Here is a 22,468-nt window from a genome sequence, read left to right on the forward strand (position 1 = left end):
GAAAATGGAAGAAAACTGCACTCATCACAAATGGTAGTTTAAAATTTGGTAAAAGCTATTGTGGTTTTTTTTTTTTTTTAATTCTAGTTGTACCTCATCTACCAGAGATTTTTAGGTGACTTAAAAAAAACATATAAATCCCACCTCCCAAATTAGTAACAAGCAAAAGATTAGGGTCATGGAAAATGTAAATTCGGATGGGAGATGTTCACCAAGAGAAAAGTTAGAAGTTAACTCTGAGCTTCCTGGTGGCTGAAGCAAAAAAAACCCAAAATATAATCAGTTAAAGGCTTATTGTCCATGCGTGCGTGTGTGCTAAGTCACTTCAGTAATGTCTGACTCTTTGCAAGTCTATGGACTGTAGCCTACCAGGCTTCTCTGTCCATGGGATTCTCCAGGCAGGAATACGGGAGTGGATTGCTGTGACCTCCTCCAGAGCAGTCTTCCCCACCCTGGTATCAAACTCATCTCTCTGTGTCTCTTGCATTGATGGGCAAATTGTTTACAACTAGCATCACTTGAGAAGCCCCTATTGTCCATAGGGAGGACATATCTCAGGACAGATAATTACTTAGTTTTTTGGGTTTTCTTTTTTTTGGTCTAGAGCATAAGGGTCTAATATTGTGAAGAGCCTTTCTTCATGTAGTCATTTGAGGCAGAAGGTGACTGTAGACAGCTTTCATGTTTTGAGGAGTGCTTTGCCAGGGCATTTTGGGGCATTTTTGCTGCAGAGGTTTCATGTGAATTTAAATTGGTGTTTTGGTAAAAGACAAGTGATAATGTTATCTACCAAGAAGAGTGTTGCCAACTGCAGCTACAGCCACTTTGTTCTCTTGAGGAATACTTTCTGACAAAATGTATAGTGGTTTATTTTCTGGTAAGGTTTGGGTATTCTGCCAATGTGAGTTTCATTTTTTCTTCATATTCAGCATGTTTATAGCCTTTCATGCTAGACAGTGATAGGGTCTATTGTAGTTCCAATTTTGTAAGGGAGTAATAGAATTTGCAGTAAAACCAAGCTTCCCTGGGATTTGTTCAGTAAAGCAGTGATTGCTTAAAATGAGAAAGGCTTGTTTCTCAAATTCTTATTCTTAAAATTAGTGTAAGCCCCAGCCTCCATGCATTTTGCTTGTCCCTCATGGCTAGTTTTTATGCTCTCTTTGGTTATAAATAACTTCTGCAACAGGTACCAGACAATATTTCAATAGCAACTTTCAGAACTCAATCCACATTCCTTTTTAAATCCTCTGTGACCTTTCCTTGGAGGAAGGATTATTTACAAATTTTAATTTCGTAGTCTTGTAGATAGTATTGCCTTGAACCTACAGAGTTTAAGTTGCTGAAGAATGTTTTTATAAAATATGAAATTAATTATGAGGATTTATTGGATTTGTTAGATAAAGGGCATACTTTTACACTTTCCCACCTTTACTACATTTTCTCTCTTAGCTGTGATTTTTGTCTCTCCTTGTCTCTGCTGAACAGGAAGTAGATTAAATGCTGATAGTTTGTTGATGGATTTAGCACAGTTTTAAAAAAAAAAACCCAAACCATGAAAACTCTTGGTCTTCAAATTGAAATGATGAAATTGAAAAATGTGAGTTGTGTTCCACCTCCAGTCACCTTTGGCCGGCATCCCATCCAGTGCCCAGCAGACACTAAGCAGTCAGTGAAGTGTATGTTGTTATTCAGTCACCAAGTTGTATCCCCATGGACTGCAGCACGCCAGGCTTCCCTGTCCTTCACTGTCTCCTGGCGTTTCCTCAGAATCATGTTCATTGAGTCGGTGATGCCATCCCACCATCTCATCCTGTCACCCCCTTCTTCTCTTGCCTTCTATCTTTCCCAGCATCAGGGTCTTTTCCAGTGAGTTGGCTCTTTGTATCAGGTGGCCAAAGGATTAGAGCTTCAGCTTCAGCATCAGTCCTTCTAATGAATATTCTGGGTTGATTTTCTCTGGATTGACTGATTTGATCACCTTGCAGTCCAAGGGACTCTCAAGAGTCATCTCCAGCACCATAATTCAGAAGCATTAATTCTTCAGTGCTCAGCTTTCTTTATGGTCCAACTCTCACATCCATACATGGCTATCCCATATAAACTGCCAGTGTATTTTTTTTATTTTTCAGATTATTTATTTGTTGGTTTTATTTTGGCCTCACTGCATGGCATGGCATGTGGGTCCTTCTTTCCCTAACCAGGGATTGAACCCATGCCCCCTGCAGTGGAAGTTTGGACTCTTAACCTCTGGCCCACCAGGGAAGTCCCTGTCAACCATTTTTACAATCTGTCCTTTGACATTTGGGTTTGCCTTTGGCTCCTCCCTCGTCCCAGTCCATTTTCCTGTCAGTCTCCCCATCTGTCATTCTGACTGTCTGCTTTCCCACTTCTGGACTGAGCTTCCTAGCGCCCCTGTCCATCTAAAACTCTCCTGCTCAAGTGCAGAGTCAGCCATTGACTTCCCAGCAGAGGGCTCCTCTTGATCTGCGTTTACTCCCCTCTGCGACTTTAGATTTTATTTTCAACCACTCCTCAGCATGAACTTCCAAGGGAGCTGCTTCCTGCCTTTGTTCACACTTTCTTTGCCTTTTTTTTTTTTAAATGTCTCAGCTACAGTTTTCTAACCTCAGCCTTCTTTCAGTTCCAAACTAGTATCTCTCGTGGCTTTTTTCTCCCCTCTCTCTTCTCTCTTTTATTTTTTATTTTTATTATTTTTATCTAACTATAGTTAATTTTCAATGTTGGGTTAGTTTCAGGTATACAGCAAAGTGATTCAGTTATACATGTATGTATATAGATTCTTTTTCAGATTCTTTTCCCTTGTAGATTATTATAAAATATTGAGTATAGTTCCCTATGCTATGCAGTTGGTCCTTGTGGGTTATCTATTTTCTATACAATAGTGTATGTATATTAATCCCGCTCATTGCTTTTATTAGATAACATAGTTCTAGCACTGGATTGCTATGTTTCATGAACACATCTCTCATCTCCTCAACTTGATTATATACAGTTTAATATCTTTCGTATCTACCACAACTCCCACCCGATACAAAATTCATCGTTCTGTAAACATTTCCTTTCTTTTCCTGCTCTTTGGCCTTGCTCTCCTCCCTGCCTGGAATGTTCTGTCCTGATGACGTGCTATACTGTCTATTCCTGACAGTCCTGCCTATTTCAACAGCTTTCACCTTCTCCCAAAGATCTTCTATCCCCCCAAACAGAATTAATCTGTGTCCCCCTGCATTTGTATTTCTGTTATAGCACTTCTCATGCTCTCCTTCATAATGTAGTTGTTTACAGACCTGTCTGCTCTAGCAGATTATGAGCCGCTGTTATAAAAGGACTGTATCTTATTCACCTTCTTGCTACCGTTGCATTTAGCACGGATCTCGTACATACCAACTTTTCAGCAAGTATTTATCAGTTTAAGTCTCATACTGGATGGTAGACAACTAGACATGAACTAGTGTTTGTTGTTAGACACCTACAAATGTGGTTGGTATGTAGAGAGCTACTCACCTGCTCTGTGCTCTTGGGATACATGGACTCTGGGAATGGTTGTCAGTTAGATTCACCTGGTTCACACATAAACCTGTGTCTGTGTTGGGAATGATTTCACTACTGTGCGGGCAGTAAGTGGCCCAGGCACTGCGAGGCTATCCTCATTGAAATGACGGGTCACTCTGTGACCAGGGAGCCCATATTCTGCTTTGGGAAAGGGAAAGAATGTCTTATCTGTTCGAACCAGTTTAGGATTCTAAAAGTTTCTGATGAATTGGCTTGTTTTGTTGACAGGCCTGGCCCTGGGTCTGGGTGGGTTAGTAGAGGGACATGCCTGTCCTCTGTGACTGGTGACTGCCCCAGCCCTGGGCGTCTCGATGAAGGCACTGGAGACCTGGAGAGGAAGGCCACCGCATCCGCCCTGGCTGGCGGGCACGCCACTTAGAGCTGCCACGTGGTTCAGAGGGGAGAGTGGGTCAGGGACATCACCCCATCCCCCTGTGCGAAGGACAGCAGTGTTCTTTGTGCTGCTGTCTGACCAAAACCCCAAACTGATCGTCTTCAGGTTATTCTCAAAGAGGGAGTGCCTCCTGACTGAACACAGCTTTTGCAGGCAGACAAAAATGCGGAAGGATAAAGCCAATCTGATTCCTCAATTTCATTTTAACCAATACCTTTAATTGTCCCAATCCAAGTTCTTATCAGACCCTTTAATTCTTCTTCACCTCGACTAATATAAACTTTACATCTCTTTCAATTTTGCGGGGGAGGGGGGCTTAAGCAACATCAGTTTATCTTCTCACACTTCTGGATGTGGGAAAGACAAAGTTAAGTACTGGTAGTATTGGTTTGTGGTGAGACCTCACTTCCTGGATTGCAGGCAGCTGCCTTCTTGCTGAGTCCTCTCATGGCCTTTCTTCTGTGTTGAGACACTCTTGTGTCTTTTTCTCGACTTGTAAGGACACCAGACCTGTTTGATTAAGGTCTCACTATCCACTTTCTTTTAACAGAGGGGTTAAAATAGCAAATATGGGCTCAGTCAAGAAACAAAGAGCCAGGATAAATCCATCAATGGAAGTGTCCTTGCTAACCAGTCCAGAATGCTAACTGCACTGAGTGTTTGCCTTGTTCTGAGGGCATCATCTTCACAGTGGTTTCTTGAGTTAGGTTAATATGTTCCGCTTCAGAAAGGAGACTGAGCAGAAAAAGATTAGGTGTCTTGTCCAAAGCAAATATCTAGTAAATGGCAGTCTTAGGATTCCAGCCTGTCTAGTTTCAAAGCCCAACTCTGAACTGCTTGTTTTTTCCAGCTCTCATGAGTAATCATGGCCTGTCCTTATGTTTCCTGATGAAAAATAAAGGTGATCTGAATAAATGAAATCATAGTATCTCTCCCAAACTCATTCTAATCAATAATTTCATCTCAACTTTTTTGGGGTTTGGTCCAAAGGTTTCCAACAACAACAAAAAAAAAAGCAGATGTGGATTTCTTCCCTGACCCCTTCGAATATAATAATGAGCTAATGGATAGGCCTGAAGGAAGGGGGGGAAACCTGCAAGGTTGGTAGTCCCATCCATGGGAATAGTTGAGTGCATGTATTTTGATGTCAGTTCACATGAATATTCTATCAACAAGTACTTGAAGACCTAATTCCTGGCACTTTGAGGAACAGACCTAAAGAACATCTTTAAGAACAGACCTCAGAAGAATCTTAGAGATCATTCAAGAGATTCTTTGACCTGAAATGCAAATCTTGGCTTCATTATTGATGATGGGGTGACTTAGAGCATGCAGCTTGAGCTGTCTGTGAGGGCTCCAAAGAGCTTTGAAAAGAAATCAAGATTGTGTACTGGAGGAAACAGCATACTTGGTAATTGTCGGTTTGTTCTAAAAGGAGAGAAAGAAAGAGAAAGAGAGGGATTCTACATTTTTTTAAAGCCTCAAGCCTTGGCGACCTTTCATCCAGTAGCGCCTGCCAACGCCCCTACTGGGCTTGGTGATTAGCTATTAGAAAGGGCTTCTGAGTCAGTCAGATCAGAGTTCACCACACTTCGCCCACTGCGTGACCTTGGGTATATTCAGTTTCTCTTCAGTCTTGGTTACTTCAGTGTGGATAATGAGCTCCACCTCTCAGAGTTTTTGTGGTGACTAATTAGATAACATCTGTAAAGTGCTGTTTTACTGTGATTAAGGCCTCATTTCTTAGTTCCAAAGGTTGAACCAAGAATTTCCGCTAACCTAATGAGCTCTGGCGTAGAATTATCAGGTGGGAGTCAAAAAACAAGACTTGTTTTCATTCCCAACTTCTGAACCCACTGGGGAGGAAGGGCATGGCACTTGCCATTCCACATTCCAAGTGAAGTTGATTGAGGCTAATGGGGGAGAGCAGGGCATTGTGTAATCATGATTAAGGCCCCAAAGAGCAAAGGGTGGGTAGCAAGTGTGTGAGGAATATAGCAGCTTGGAGGACAAGTCCTGTGACAGTAAGATGCTGGAGGACTTCTTCTGCGGAGGTAACTAGGCATAGGCGTGGCTTCTGCGCAGAGCAGCATGCATTCTACATGTGCCTAGGGGACCCACCAGACCACTCGTATACCCTCAAATCATCAGTCTTATAATTCAAAAATAGCATTTGTACCCAAATTTAAACTACTGCACTACGTTGCATCATCTTGTTTTTAACATAAGACCTACAGACTTCGCAAATTTAGGAGACTGGTGGCCAAAGAGAAAAACTCACACTCAGCTAGCATTTGTGGGGATCCCAAGCCCTTTCAGAGGGGATATTCTTTTCCAAAGACCACAGTCAATAAAAATGCTTAAAACTAAGTGGGACATAGTAAGTGCTCAATAAATATTGTGGTTATTATTGGTTTTGATATTATAATGATTATTAATATTTAATGTTGCCCATCAAAATCATCATTTGAGGTTAACATAGGTAATTTCAAGCTACCTAATTCTATTAAATAAGTACATACTCATTTATATTATATATACAAATGTGAATATCTATATACATACTATTAGCTTTTTTAAATTTCTCAAGGTAAAACTTTCAACTGTACAGAAAGGTATAAAATACAATAAACGAAAGTTTGTTTTCCTCTTCCTCTGTGTGTGTGGTGGGGCAGGGAGAGACTCTCAGTATATTTAACATAATTTTAAAACAACATGCCAGATTATTTTACAGTTTGATCTTGTGACTTAATTTTATATATAATTACTTAGAGCTCTATATCATGCTTTTTAACATCTACATACTATTCTATGTATGAATGCACCATACTTTTAAAAACATGTCTTCTATGCCTAACATCTAGGCTTTTATGATTCTTTTGCTATCATATGCAGTATTATAGTGAATATTCTTGTTGTTCAGTCACTCAGTCATGTCCAACTCTTTGCAACCCCATGGAGTGCAGCACACCAGGCTTCCCTGTCCTTCACCATCTCCCTGAGTTTGTTCAAACTCTTGTTCATTGAGTCAATGATGCCATCCAATCATCTTATCATCTTGTCACCCCCTTCTCCTTCTGTGCTCAATCATCCCCAGCATCAGAGTCTTTTCCAGTAAGTCAGCTCTTCCCATCCGGTGGCCAAAGGACTGGAACTTCAGCTTCAGCATCCATCCTTCTGATGCACATTCAGGGCTGATTTGCAGTTTGATCTGCTTGCTGTCCAAGGGACTCTGAAGAGTCTTGTCCAGCATCATAATTTGAAAACATCAAATCTTCAGGGCTCAGCCTTCTTTATGGTCCAACTCTCACATCTGTACATGACTATTGGAAAAACCATAGTTTTAACTAGATGGACCTTTACTGGCAAAGGGACGTCTCTGCTTTTTAATATGCTGTCTAGGTTTGTCATCGCTTTTCTTACAAGGGGCAAGCATCTTTTAATTTCATGGCTGCAGTCACCATCTGCAATGATTTTGGAGCCCAAGAAAAGAAAGTCTGTCATTGTTTTCATTGTTTCCCTATCTATTTGCCATGAAGTGATGGGGACCAGATGCCATGATCTTAGTTTTTTGAACACTGAATTTTAAGCCAGCTTTTTCACTCTCCTCTTTCACCTTTATCAAGCGGCTCTTTAGTTCCTCTTCACTTTCTACCATAAGGGTGGTGTCATCTGCATATCTAAGGTTATTGATATTTCTCCCAGCAATCTTAATTCTAGCTTGTGCTTCATCTAACCCAGCATTTTGCACGATGTACTCTGCATAGAAGTTAAATACGTAGGGTAACAGTATACAGCCTTTCCCCAGGTTTGAGTCAGTCCATTGTTCCATGTCCAGTTAGAACTGTTGCTTCTTGATCTGCATACAGGTTTCTCAGGAGATGGGTAAGGTGGTCTGGTAATACAGGAATATTCTTATATATACATTTATACATACATATCTGATATAGGTATATTTCTAGGGTAAATTTCTTCAGATAGAATGGTTTGGTTAAAATTTTTGTCTGTTTTAATTTTGATTGTTTTGCCTGAAGTGAAGTCAAGTTGCTCAGTTGTGTTAGACTCTTTGTGACTCCATGGACTGTAGCCCACCAGGCTCCTTGGTCCATGGGATTTTCCAGGCATGAATACTGGAGTGGGTTGCCGTTTCCTTCTCCAGGGGATCTTCCCGACCCAGGGATCGAACCCTGGTCTCCTGCATTGTAGGCAGATGCTTTACCGTCTGAGCCACCAGGGAATTACCTGCAAAAATAGAATACCAACTTACATTCTTACTAATATATATGTCACTTTTACTGCTCCCTCACTAGTAATGGGTATTATCAAATGCTTTGATCTAATAAGTGAAAATAGTAGCATATTTTAAGTTATATTTCATTATGTAGGAAAGAAGCCAAAGCCATTTTCAGGGTACATTCTTGTTCCTTTTTCTGTTTCTTAATTTTATTTGCCATGTTGGTGGGTGAAGAGGTAGGTTGTTTATCTTTTTCTTATTAATTTGTTAGTGCTCTTTGAGTATGAAGAACATTAAGCCCAGGTCACTTGTGTGACAATTTTTTTCTGTTTTTGTCATTCTCAATTTTGTATTTCTTTCCCAGATAAATATTTAAAATTTATATGTAGTCAAGTTATTCAATATTTTCATAGCTTCTGAACATTTTTGCATGCTACATTAAAACTATAACCATAGTTTCTGTTAGTGCTAGTATAAATATGTGTGTATATGTAATAAATATGTAACTATATATCCATAATTTTGCCTTTAAATTTCTTCATCTGCAACTTATTTTTATACAAGAAATCCACTAGAGATCTACCTTTTTCTCCCTCCAATTGGCCAGCTACGTTTCCCAACATTACTTATGGAATAATCACTCTTTCTCCATTGATTTGAAATGTTCCCTGTGTTATCAATATGAATTATCAATATACAGAGGTTGATTTGCAGACTCTTATTTCTTTGTTCTATACCAATACCAAATTTAAGTTCTGTAGTTTTATAATGTTTTAATATTTATTAAAAAGGTTAATTCTTACTGGTCTTTTAAAAATATTTTTTTCTGAGAGATTTTTGAATATTAATTTTCCAAATCAACTTTCATATCGTTTTGTCAAGCTCACATCAGTGCTGTTTCCTGTTCTCTCCAACATGGCTTTCAGCAGCATCTGTAGGCCAGAAGTGTCTGTTCCCTTTGGGTGAAGCCTGGGCCTCACTGAGTGTTCCTTTCACATTTCTCTTCCTCCTCCTGAAACCTCCACTTTTGGTTTTTCATTCAGTAAATAGTTTTGAGCTCCTGTGCGATGCAAAGCTCTGTGCTGGGGGCGCTGAGGACAACAGAAGCTGAGAAGACAGGATTCTGCCTGAAGTATTGATAGATGCTTCACGCTGGCTTCTGTCACATCTGTAGGCGTCTCTGAGGAGGCAAATTTCTGTTCTGTTCTTGATGACACACCTGGATTCTTTTAGCAGTCAACATGTATTCCTTTAATGAGAGACATGAATATTTTCACAGAACTGAAGATAATTTTTCATCTAACAGTTTCTGAGGCTACAGAATGGTAAACAGAGGTTCAAATCCTTTTCCTATTTTCTTCTAAACCAACCTATATTATTCTCCTTTACATATCAGAAGGAAAAGATTTAAAAAAAAAAATGTTTTTAAAGACACAAGTGATTGCCTGTAGCCACTTTTAGGAGAAACATACTTACTGTTGTTAGGTCTCTAGTATGACTCTTGAGAAAATAGACCACAGCATGAAAGTAGTGTTTTGTGGGCTACTGTGTAAACCACTGTGGGGGAACGGGAAGTGTCAGCCACTTTTCCAGAAGGGTCGTGTGTATGTGTGCTCTGTCGTGTCCAACTCTTTCAACCCCATGAACTATAGCCCACCAGGCTCCTCTGTCCCTGGAATTTTCCAGGCAAGAATACTGGGGTGGATTGTCATTTCCTACTCCAGGGCATCTTCCCAATCCAGGGATCGAACCTGTGTCTCCTGGATTCTTTACCACCAGCACCACCTGGGAAGCCCCAGGAGGATCACAGATGGCCACACTTATAAGTAGCTGCCTCATCACTATGCAGCTCATTCGAATTTTTCTGAGCAAATACTGTCACATCCTTTTGAATATCTCTCCTGAAACTAAATTAGTGCAGCCTGAGCTGCTGCCCTTGAATGAAGACTTCATGCTGTGGCTACTGCTTGCAGGTAGGTGCCAGCACTGAGGTTAGCCAGGTGTGGCCACCGAGGCACTCACCTGCGTCATGTAGACTGGTCAGGCGCTGTCAGTTCTGACCAGGTATGGCTGGTCCCTGGGGTGGCTGCTTGGCGTCCCATGATGTTGTTCTGTGACCTGTACAACATAAAGCTTGACTGCTTGAGGCCACCTTCTCCAAGCAGGCAGTCACGTTCCCTTTCCCAGGAGACTGAGCTCCATAATCTCATCATCCATACCATTAAAATAGCATTCTTATTGGATGCAAAGTGTGATCATGACTCTTTTTCAATTTCTGTCACCCTTTAGTCTCACAGAGAGTTGCGATTTATTACTGTGTTCATTGGTGTAGCACTTTTTACATACTTGTATGATGTCATGCATGCATGCATGCATGATCAGTCACTCACTCATGTCCTACTCTTTGTGACCCCATGGATGTAGCCCGCCAGGCTCTCTGTCCATGGGATTTTCAGGCAAGAATACTTGAGTGGGTTTCCATTCCCTTCTCCAAGGGATCGTCCCGACCCAGGGATTGAACCCAGGTCTCCTGCGTTGGCAGGTGTGTTCTTTACCAGTGAGCCACCAGGAAAGCCCATGATATTATGCACTGATACTCAAAGCAGTTTTGCCAAGTAGCATTCATGTAAAGTCATCTCTGTCTCTTGTTCTCCCCCCAGTGTATTAGGCTGAACCATATGAAATTTCAGTCTTCATAATAACCAAAGATAAGAGGAGTCTGTCCCCTGTCACCACCATCACCATTGATTTACCTTTCAAATCTTGTTAGCCCACATTTCAGCTTCTCCTTTCCCACAATCTCCTAAATGGCCATGGCTGATACAGATTTCCTTTTTATCTCCATTAGGGCCTTTTTGTAAACGCCCTCTTTATACTTATGAGGCCAAAATAAATTTTTCTGCTGTTTTTGTTTGATCTTTGATGGGTTTCCTTGGACTAGCAATCAAAAGAGATACCTATCAATCATGACGTATGTAAGTCAAATTGTTATGCTATACACCTTATATTTATATAGTGCTGTGTATCAATTATATCTCAATAAAAGCCAAAGAATAAATGCAAAAAAAGAGAGAAAAACACCTATCTGAAATCAGGCAATTACAGCAGTTGCCAAACTAGTCAACATAACAAGAAGGATACAGTTGGCTAAGTTTTCTAAATGAGTATTATTTGCTTTTACTGAAGTTATGTAAAAATAGTTATAATAGAACTTATTAATTTGGATTCCACTAATCAGATAATTCAAACTAATTATTATATATAATTAATTATGCAATTATAATTCAGTTTCTAACTATATATTGATATGTAATTGTAATTTAGCTACCAGAAATAATTTGAAAATATGTAGTATAAACACAGTTGGAAGATTTATCACTTAAGAAGAAAAGAAAACTCTCAAGGGGGCCTTAATATCCTCTACCAATAGCTAAAATTCTGAGTAAAAGTCCTATCATTAAAGAGAAACTCAAAGAACTACACACACTAGAATCTTGATAATCTAGAGATACTATGTGAAGTGAGAAATAGCAAACATGCCTTTTGAAGAAGCAGTCTGAAATTCCCTTTCCATGATCTAAGAGTGTCATTTTTTTACCTGCATCCACCATTCCTAATTAGTGAGATTTTGGTGTACAGTCTACATTAACAAAATATTTTGCACCAGGTTTTTGTGATAGCTCAGTTGGTAAAGAATCCACCTGCAATGCAGGAGATGGTTTGATTGCTGGGTCAGGAAGATCCACTGGAAAAGGGATAGACTACCCACTCCAGTATTCTTGGGCTTCCCTTGTAGCTCAGCTGGTAAAGAATCCATCCGCAATGTGAGAGACCTGGGTTCAATCCCCTGGTTCAGAAGGTCCCCTGGAGAAGGGAAAGGCTACCCACTCCAGTACTCTGGCCTGGGGAATTCCATGGATTGTATAGTCCTCGGGGTTGCAAAGAGTCGGACCGACTGAGCAACTTCCACTTTTGTAGAGGAAATTTAAAAAGAGATTCTGCCCATACTCCTGCATTTTGCCCTGTGATAGTGGCATGAAGGGAAGTTCTTACTGCCTGTCTGAGCTGCAGATGCTTCTTGTATAAAGTGGGGATAAGCACAACTTATTTCTTAGGGTTGATGGGCTAATATAAAGTTCAGAAGTTAGTGACTCACATAAAGTAAGGGATGAGTAAGTATTCATTCTCTTCTGTTTCCCTTTATGACCTTTTCTAATCATAGTACTTTGCTGCCCTTTTCCAACTGCCCTTTGAAGCCTAAAACTGAAGCTGAGTCATATCAATTGCTGGTCTTCTGTCCAATAAAAAGGGGCTACAGAGTTTGCCTTATTCTTTCAACCAACATATTCAAAGACCTCTTTACAAGACATAGTGCAAGGTACCTAACAGCAAAGTTAAGTGGTCATCTCTAAGGAATTTCAAAAGTTACTTGTTCTGCCAAAGTGCTGGTAATGTACACATTATCCAGTGCTCTGTATTAGAGCACTGAAAAGCATAATTCTAAAAAAAAAAAATTATGCTATTGAGGGGTGGAACAGCTAATAATTAACATCACACCCAGTTAGCATAAACCTTGGTCAGTAAACCAACCACCTATCATGGAACAAAGAAAGATTCTGATGGGAAGCAGAGTGTCTTTCTTTCAACAAATTTGAGGTTCTGCTATGTGGCAGACACTGCCCAGGTGTATCTACTTGGAGATCCAGACTAGATCCTGCTAGGCTGGGTGGGTGCCCTTGCAAAAGGCTCTAGACATGTTTGATGAAGGGGTGGAGGAGAAGAAAGCAGTTGCAACAAAGTGAGGGGCTATCCTGTAAAGATAAATGTTACCTAAGAGACTTTTTTGCTTAGGGCAGCCTCATGAGGGGATCTTTACCCATCCTCCCTGGAAAATCTGGGAAAGTAATCAAGAAAGAGCTCCGTTTCTTCTGCAGTGTGGAGAAGTGCATTGTCAAGTCATTGCCAACTCAGTGGGAAGAAACAAGCTCAAATCCATTGGGAGTGATATGTATCTCTGGACATTTACTATCACTTAGTCCGCTTAATGCAACTATTAAAATACAAAATCAACATCAAGTTTATGTTAATTCACTTGTCTCATCTGGAAGGGAAACTGCACAGTCCAGTGTGGTGGGCACTAGGTACATGGAGGTTCAGTTCAGTTCAGTTAGTTGCTTAGTCGTGTCTGACTCTTTGCGACCCCATGAACTGCAGCACGCCAGGCCTTCCTGTCCATCACCAACTCCCAGAATTTACTCAAACTCATGTCCATTGAGTTGGTGATGCTATCCAACCATCTCATCCTCTCTCGTCCCCTTCTCTTCCCGTCTTCAATCTTTCCCAGCATCAGGGTCTTTTCAAATGAGTCAGTTCTTCATATCAAGTGGCCAAAGTATTGGAGTTTCAGTTTCAGCATCTGTCCTTCCAATGAATATTCAGTACTGATTTCCTTTAGGATGGACTGGTTGGATCTCGTTGCAGTCCAAGGGAATCTCAAGAGTCTTCTCCAACACCACAGTTCAAAAGCATCAGTTCTTCGTTTCTCTGCTTTCTTTATAGTCCAACTCTCACATCCATACATGACTACTGGAAAAAACCATAGCTTTGATTTGATGGACCTTTGTTGGCAAAGTAATGTCTCTGCTTTTTAATATGCTGTCTAGGTTGGTCATAACTTTTCTTCCAAGGAGCAAGTGTCTTTTAATTTCATGGCTGCAATCACCATCTGCAGTGATTTTGGAGCCCAAAAAAATAAAGTCTGTCACTGTTTCCACCGTTTCCCCATGTATTTGCCATTAAGTGATGGGACCAGACGCCATGATCTTAGGTTTCTGAATGTTGAGTTTTACATGTAGATAACTACATTTAAATTAAGTGAAATAAAATTTTTAACCCTTAAAAATTAAATGAAAAATGCAGATTTCAGATGTTCCATAACCACATGTAGTTAGTGGCCACCATAGTGGGCACTGCCCACGCAGAGGAGCGCCGTCATTGCACAAAGTTCTCACGGACCACACTGGTTTTGTTTGTGCCATTCTTATGCATGTACTCTATGCTGTACTATGACATCTTAGTAATTCTCTCAAATAACCCTGAGGGGTTCATTCCTATTTTGCAGATGAAGAAAGAATCTCAGAAAAGATAAGCAGTTCCTCTCACTACAGAACCTGACAGATGGTCAATGTCCAGTGAATGGTAGGAAGTGAGAGGCCCAGGACTCACCACGATGCTCAAAAGTTCCAACAATAACCAGGTTCTGGTCCAGTGTTAGTGCATTTTAAAATAAAACATTAATAAATTCTCCTTCTCTTTGCTCTAATTTATTGACATATTTAAATACTAAAACTACTCAGAAGAAGAGGAAGTATATATTTCAGTTTTGAAAGGACTAGACAAGTAAGTGGATCCCTGGGTCTTGTGGTGGGTTTGGAGAGTGACTGCAAATGGGCAGAAGGGTTTTGTTCTGTTTTTGTGTTTTTTGAGGTGGTAGAAATATTCAAATGTTAGATTTCTGTATGAATTATGTCTGTAAGTACTAAAAATGTATGGAGTTATATATTTAAAGTATGAATTTTATGGTATGTAAATTATACCTCAATAAAGCAAAAAAGAACAAGATATGAATCCTAAAACTCTAGGGCAGCCAAAAATTGAATTTGAAAAGCTGCCAGAAACTTTAATTAGTGAGTCAAAGATTATTTGTTGGCATTTCAGGAATTATCCTCAGGATGGTAAAAGAAATGCTATTCCATCTCAAATCAAACACTGGGAAACTCTGCGAGGTCTGTGTTATTATCTCCATTTCACAAGGGAAGAAATTGAGAATCAGAAAGTTAAAATAAGTTGCCCAAGACCCAAGGCCAGTAAGAATGGACAACAGTGTCAAACCCAATGTGGCCTGGCCCAGAGTCCACGGCCGCTCTCCCATCCGGGTCACGGCCTCTTTCTCTGAGCAGAAGAAGGAGCCCTTCCACTATTTGACTTGACATCACTTCCCTTCTTCCAGGACAATGGTAAACTGACTTTTCAATGCTTCTGTACGGCTTGTATTTTGTACTCAAGGAGATTTATGAAAGGTGTGAGTCTGGAATGTTTCAATGCTGAATAAAAGGGGGGAAAATCTGGGTCTTTTCCAGATGGGTCTTCGCATCAGGTGGCCAAAGTATTGGAGATTCAGCTTTAGCATCAGTCCTTCCATGACACTGTAATTATGAAAGAAAATATCACAGTGCTTTATTTTTCCTTCTACCAATATTCTTAGAATATTACACACTTTTACATTTTTTGGCAGTAGTAGAATTTATTAAGTAATTTTGAAATTCTTGTTCACATTTCAAAATAAAGTGGACTTGCAGGAGTCCTTGAGTCACTTGTTGTGTGTGCAGATGATTGAATGCCAGGATTTGAAAAGTCATTAACGCAGTTTCAGGAAATTAGCCATCTCCTAGTGTCAACAGTGGGTTGTGTATTTTAGCTGTTTGACTCACTGCTCCAGTGGGCAGCCTGCTTTCTTGTGAACTGCAATCATTAGCCTTCTTCACAACGTGTTTTCAGAACAAGTGCCTCCTCCCTGACTTCCCACATCGTAATCACCTTATAGTCCGGGCACCTTTGCAGACATCTAACACCTTAAATTGGTCTACCACAGTCATCACACTTGAGCAAAGCATTGCCTGGTACTAACACAAAACTGGAATCAAGATTGCCGGGAGAAATATCAATAACCTAAGAAGTGCAGATGATACCTCTCTTACGGCAGAAAGTGAAGAGGAACTAAAAAGCCTCTTGATGAAAGTGAAAGAGGAGAGTGAAAAAGTTGGCTTAAAGCTCAACATTCAGAAAACTATAGTCATGGCATCTGGAACCATCACTTCATGGCAAATAGATGGGGAAACAGTGGAAGCAATGTCAGACTTTATTTTTTGGGGCTCCAAAATCACTGCAGATGGTGATTGCAGCCATGGAAGTAAGACACTTACTCCTTGGAACGAAAGTTATGACCAACCTAGATAGCATATTAAAAAGCAGAGACATTACTTTGCCAACACTATGGTTTTTCCAGTGGTCATGTATGAATGTGAGAGCTGGACTGTAAAGAAAGCTGAGCGCCGAAGAATTGATGCTTTTGAACTGTGGTGTTGGAGAAGACTCTTGAGAGTTCCTTGGACTGCAAGGAGATCCAACCACTCCATCTTAAAGGAGATCAGTCCTGGGCATTCATTGACAGGACTGATGCTGAAGCTGAAACTCCAATACTTTGGCCACCTCATGCGAAGAGTTGACTCATTGGAAAAGACCCTGATGCTGGGAGGGATTGGAGGCAGGAGGAGAAGGGGACGACAGAGGACAAGATGGCTGGATGGCATCACCAACTCGATGGACATGAGTTTGAGTGAACTCCAGGAGTTGGTGATGGACAGGGAGGCCTGGCCTGCTGCGGTTCATGGGGTCGCAAAGAATCAGACACGACTGAGTGACTGAACTGAACTGAACTGAACACAAAACTGGTTTCATATATTCTTTAGAAACATTGTTTCCTTTCTCTCTTACTCTGGATTTTGTGGAAGTATACCTAAATTTGGACAAAAGGTTTGTTCTGAGAAACTCTCATTTTAAAGGATTTCAAGGTAGCTCCTTTTAAAGCAATGAATGCACATATAAAATTGTCATCCTGTATTTATTTATTTTGAAGGTCCAGATTTTTCCCCAGTAGATTTGCACAGAGGAATTTGACTATTATTTGCTCCGCAAATGCATTTTCTCTGTAAAGGGCACTTTGAAGTAGCATCAGCGTATATGTACCACCCTGTGTAGGGTGAATGGTTGATGAGAGGTTGCTGTATAGTGCAGGGAGTCCACCTTGGTGCTCCTGCCCCCATGGGATAGGGTAGGGCGTGCTCAGGAGGGAGGTTATGGCTGATTCATATCATTGTACAGCAGAAACCAACAGAGTATTATAAAAATTAAAAAACAAAAAATAAAGCAGTACATAAAGTGCATGGATTTGGGCTCACTGCAGTTATCAGACTTATAGTATAATCATTTTCAGTATATAAATATATCAAATCAATACATTGTACACCTTAAACTTCCACAGTGTTATACGTCAATTATATCTCAATAAAACTGGGGGGAAAACTATGCCTTCTATGCAGTAAATACAATAAAAACAGATACATTTCAAGATGGGCTATTGTGCATATATATTATAAGTGAATTGAAAATGATTAGAATCGCTTAACTTTTTTCTTAAGTCATAGTAGAAATATCAGCACTAGGAAACAGGAATGATAATGTCTATTTATGGTGTGCCTACTATTTTCCAGATGCGAAGACTAAGTCTTGGAGTGGTTTAGTAACTTACATAAAGTTTTCAAAAGTAGGTTGCAGAGTTAGAATTTAGAACTGGGATTCTCCTGGGCATTATAATAAAACTCTAAGCAGGAGTTATTGTTCTTGGCTGCTGGAAAAATCTGTGCTGGGGTTGTTTTTATGGTGGGACAGACTACCCCAGCTAAAATGACACCCCCTGCTGAGACAAAGCTGCTTTTATGGGCAGCAAATTCACAAATAATGTATAAAAAAACAAACGCTAACATTTCTAGGTTTAGAAAAAACTTTCAAAGGGCCCATTTCAGCAGTCAGCCATCCTTAATGTTCTTTTTTTGCTGTGGGTAGCAAATTCTCAGCTATATGGATAGGTATATGCTTCCAAATTCTGTGCCTGGTTTGTGAAACATGCCAAATACACCAGTCCTGTCAATACCTCCTCTGTGTAAATGTCATCATCTACCCAAATACCAACTTCTCATGCCAGCTTAAGGAGATTGTAAGGATGGTGTTCTTTTAGCAAGCAGAAGGCAAACTTCTGGTGTGTTTGTTTTTGTTTTTAGCTTTTTAGCTGCTGTGGTTTTCATTGCCTCTTATGGTATGAGCACCAAGTGATGTTTGATGCCCCCAGTTCCTTGACCATATGAATCAGACTGGATTTCATCATTGTTCAAACAGCTCTTCTAGGCATGGGCTTCAGTTGAGGACATCCTTACTCAATAGTGTTGATGTTGGAACTGGAAACTCATTTTACTAATGCAGGTTTCTGCTTTATTGTGTTGAAATCTTAGACAAATTGATCATCTGTAATTAAGATATGGGCAGGATTTAGCTCTTGCGATAGGCTGAGTCTCTTTTTCGTTTAAACCTATATGTAAAGGAAAGAATGGAATGAAATTTCAGTTCCACAAGTCATATGGGCTTAATATAAAGATAGTACAGAACCAGAAGAATTGGGGCTGGATATCACATAATTTTCATTGCAGTTTGCTTTCTAGCACTTAATCCAGTCAAAATATTTCCCTTCACAACATTGCTACCTTCCGAATTACTCAGATGCTTAACTGTATTCTGCCATCTACATTTATGCAATAAGGGAGCATATGCATCGCAAATGAGAACTCATTCCAGGAGGACATTGTGGAACTGAGGATGTAAGACGCCCCTCATCACCTCATTCAAGCTACTCCGGGTTTTCCTTTCCAGGGTTCAGCGGACTCCTACACAAGCAGGCCGTCTGACTCCGATGTCTCTTTGGAAGAGGATCGGGAAGCAATTCGGCAGGAGAGGGAGCAGCAGGCGGCCATCCAGCTTGAGAGAGCAAAGGTGACGTTCTTGCCCCTCTTGGGTTCCAAAGTGGCATGTTGCTCAGCAGGTATCAGCTGCTCTTCCCCTGCCTCAGATTTCTCTGGAATAATCAGTTCATGATTGTCCTGATAAGGCACCAGATTGCCAGGCCCTCATCTGTTCACCCCTGATAGTAACGTTCTCAGGGAGTGGTATCCTGAGACCTGGACCCCTTCAGTTTCCTTTTGCGTTTGGTTGAGTGGTGACAACTCTTGGTCATCTTCGATCTTAGTGATTGAGGACCATACCCAGCTTGCCCCTCCGGGTGTTGGCCACTCAAGGGACCAGCTTGCCCGCCCCATTCTCCATGACAGCAGCCTTCATTACTGGCCGCAGGCGCACAGCTGGTCTATGCACTGTTGATGTCTCTATCCTTCCCTCCTGGTTTCAGTCTCCCACCTCAAGTTCCTTCCCTGTTCAGAGCTTTGAACAATGATTAGCATTTCAGTAAAATTGAGCAATGAAAGGCTTTCCTAAAAGAGACCTTCCGATATTCCAGAGGAAGAAGACCCCAGAGGAGGCAACAAAGAACAAATTGCATTTTTGAATGTTAGAACTGAACGGGTCACTAGCGATCTCCCATGCTGTGTCTTTCAGACTGTTTTTTGAGACCCCTTTTTTGAAATGAAATTTTATTCACAGTAATGGACATAACAGATTCCTGGTCAGCCTCTCCTCTTTGCCCTTCATGATAGACTCCTAAGGCATATTGATCCAGTCTTTCCAAGTTTTAGGAGGAAAAAAAAATGGAAGCTCAAATAAAGTGAACTCCTTCCCTTTTCTATTTTGACAGTAAAATATTTAAAAGAGGGGGAAGAGGAAAATGAGGCAGGCTCAGGAAGTGTCTTCCTTTGCTTTGACACTCGTGATGTCTGTGCCAGGTGGTGGAAGGGGGTTGGAGGCAGTGAGGTGTCAGTGGGACCCTAATCCAGGTCCTGCCTCAACCCTCTTGCTCTCCAGGCGTGTTCCCAGCATGAAGAAATGAGCCCATAGCAGAGCAGCCTGCTAGTTGTACAGAATTCGCCTGCCAATGCAGGAGACCCAAGCTCAATCTCTGGAGCTGGAAACTGCAACCCACTCCAGTATTCTTGCCTGGAGAATTCCATGGACAGAGGAGCTGCAGTCCATGGGTTCATGGGTGACTGAGCAACTAAGCACAGCCCAGGATTGCAGAATAGAGCAGCCCAGGATTGCAGAAACCTGGTGTGTTCTCTCGTGGCTAATTTCTGTTTTAGTTTTCTCTCAGGGTCTATTCTGTGGCTGCTGTGGTCACCCAAATGTCAGCAGTAGTGCTGTCAGCTGAAGCTGGAGGTTGGCTGAGCCTCTGCCAAGCTGCAGCCGCCCAGGAGCACTCTGCTGCAGGGGAATTTGTCTAAAAAGAGTTTCAGAAGCAGTTTTGTTAGCTAGGGAGAAGGTGACATGATGTGTGAACGGCTCCACCCTGCCTGTCTGCCCCAGCCGGGCCGGCCTTTCTTTTCCCTGCCAGGACAAGATATTCTGTTGAGTGGGATCCTGCAGGTTTTCAGATCTGAGGCTATTTCAACAATATTTATTTTACCCCTCCACCTCTTTTTTCTTTAAGACCCAGCATACATTTCCTGTACCCCAAGATGTGGGTATCTGTTATCATTTAAAATAATAAACGTGGGAATTCCTTGGCGGTCCAGGAGTCAGGACTCCATCCTCTCACTGCTGAGGGCCCAGGTTCAATCCCTGGTTGGGGAGCTGGGATCCCTCAGGCCTCATGGTGCAGCCAAAAAGAGGTAAAAAGAGTCAAAGGACTCTTTTACGTCAGAAAATAAAATAACAAACTTAAGTTTTATGACGAAAGGACAAAGCAGGCTGCCCCTTCTGCCTTCCCTCCCCAAGTCTCTGGGGCACAATTCTCTGGGATGTTGGAAAGTATGACAGGATGGGGAACACGGTTGGGTGAATAGGACGGAATCCTTTTCAGAGTCCTTTCTGCAGATTTCTTAGTGCTGGCTGGAAATGCGAAACCCAGTTGAGATCCCTCCTTGGAAAGTGATTTTTCTTACTGCATGGTACTCTCCGTGATCTGATTCTACATTTCAGTGAGAAAAACCCTCCTCATCTTCCTCCCTTCATCCTTCTTCCATGGTTCTGTTCCCAGTCCAAACCCGTAGCGTTTGCCGTGAAGACAAATGTGAGCTACTGTGGTGCCTTGGACGAGGATGTGCCTGTTCCAAGCACGGCCATCTCCTTTGACGCGAAGGACTTTCTACACATAAAAGAGGTAAATGTAGGGCTTGTTGCATTCCTTAACCTGCCGCACAATCAAGACCAGGAATCAGCTCTGAGCCAAACTAAATGGAGAGGAGCCCTGAGGAGCTGCCAGTGTTTTGCCTCATTTAATTGGAAAGGCTTACAAATCTATCCCTCCTCATCGAGATTTAGAAGACTGAGATTGTTGCTTGCATTATCACACAGTTAAAATAAAACTAGCTGTTGGAGAGACAGTGGATTGGAGTGGGAGAAGTCTGGAATCAGGGAGACCGTTAGAGCCATTCTAGATGAGGGATAATGGGATTGAGCCATCCTGGTGCTACTGAGATGGAGAAAACTATTTGTCTCCACATTTGAGGTATATTGTGGGAATTCAATGAAGAGTGCTGGTGATGGACCTTGTGGAGGAGCTAAGATTGAGGGAGACATCAAAGATGATCAAGGAAATCAAGGTTTATGAATTGAGCAGCTAGGATGGATATGACTAGGGTGGGGTGAGAACAGATGGGAAGGGAATCTGGGGAGTGGACATCTCAAAGGAAAAATGAAGTAGGAAGTTAGATGTGAGAATTTGGAGCTCAAAGGAAGGGGTGGGGCCAAAGATACACATTTGGATCATTAGTTTATCCAGGTGGCATGTAAAGCTGTGGTAATGAATGAAGTCATCTAAAGACAGAGGAGAAGGAGGAGAGAAGGCAGCCCTGGATCAAATCCAAAGGAATTCCTTCCTGCAAAGGTGGGGTGCATGAAAAGACTCAGCAAATAAGGAAACTGAAAAGGAGAAGCCTGAGATATAGGAGGAGAACTAGGACAGAGCAATTCATGGACATCAACAGAGAAGAGTGTGTTCAAAAGGAGGAAGCAACCAGCTGCAGCCAGTGTTGTGACATGTCACCTAAGGTGAGGAGAAAGGAATGGACATTGGGTTGGCACACGGTGGTCAGCAGCGTGGAGGTCACTGCGACAATTGTCTGGAGTTGGGGAGATGAAAGCTGGATGCAGTGTGATGAGGAGAGAAGGGGAGTTAGGAAGTATATTTAGCAAGCACAGACCATGCTTCCAAGGGAGCTGACACTGATCAGGCAGTAGACTGAAGAGGGTATGAAGTCAAAAGAGGTTTTCTTTCAAGATGGGAGCTATCAGAGCCTGTGTCCATGCCTGTTAACAGAGAGAAAAGAAGAGATATTGATGGAAAATGTGGGAAGATTTAGTAGTCAGGGAGCCTGGGATTCAGACCCCAAGTGATGAGGCAGACCTTTGATAGGAAGGGGAACACTTACTCATTATAACAGATAGGGAAAAGATGAGTTTAGGTACTCACAGCTTTGGTTATGAGAAACTGAGAA

The 22,468-nt window shown here is 41.5% G+C and overlaps 1 protein-coding gene across 5 annotated transcripts in view; it reads left to right on the forward strand.

Moving 5' to 3' along the window:
- CACNB4 (calcium voltage-gated channel auxiliary subunit beta 4) overlaps positions 1-22,468 on the forward strand; it is a 261,708-nt gene that overhangs the window by 185,784 nt on the left and 53,456 nt on the right. For all 5 annotated transcript variants that reach the window (XM_070476202.1, XM_020900402.2, XM_020900404.2 and 2 more), the window contains 2 exons: positions 18,738-18,857; positions 21,010-21,132. In XM_070476202.1, the coding sequence (XP_070332303.1) occupies positions 18,738-18,857; positions 21,010-21,132 (243 nt within the window). The remainder of the gene's footprint in view (positions 1-18,737; positions 18,858-21,009; positions 21,133-22,468) is intronic.

This window comes from Odocoileus virginianus, chromosome 13 (assembly GCF_023699985.2).
Source record: "Odocoileus virginianus isolate 20LAN1187 ecotype Illinois chromosome 13, Ovbor_1.2, whole genome shotgun sequence".
Taxonomy (NCBI): Eukaryota; Metazoa; Chordata; class Mammalia; order Artiodactyla; family Cervidae; genus Odocoileus; species Odocoileus virginianus.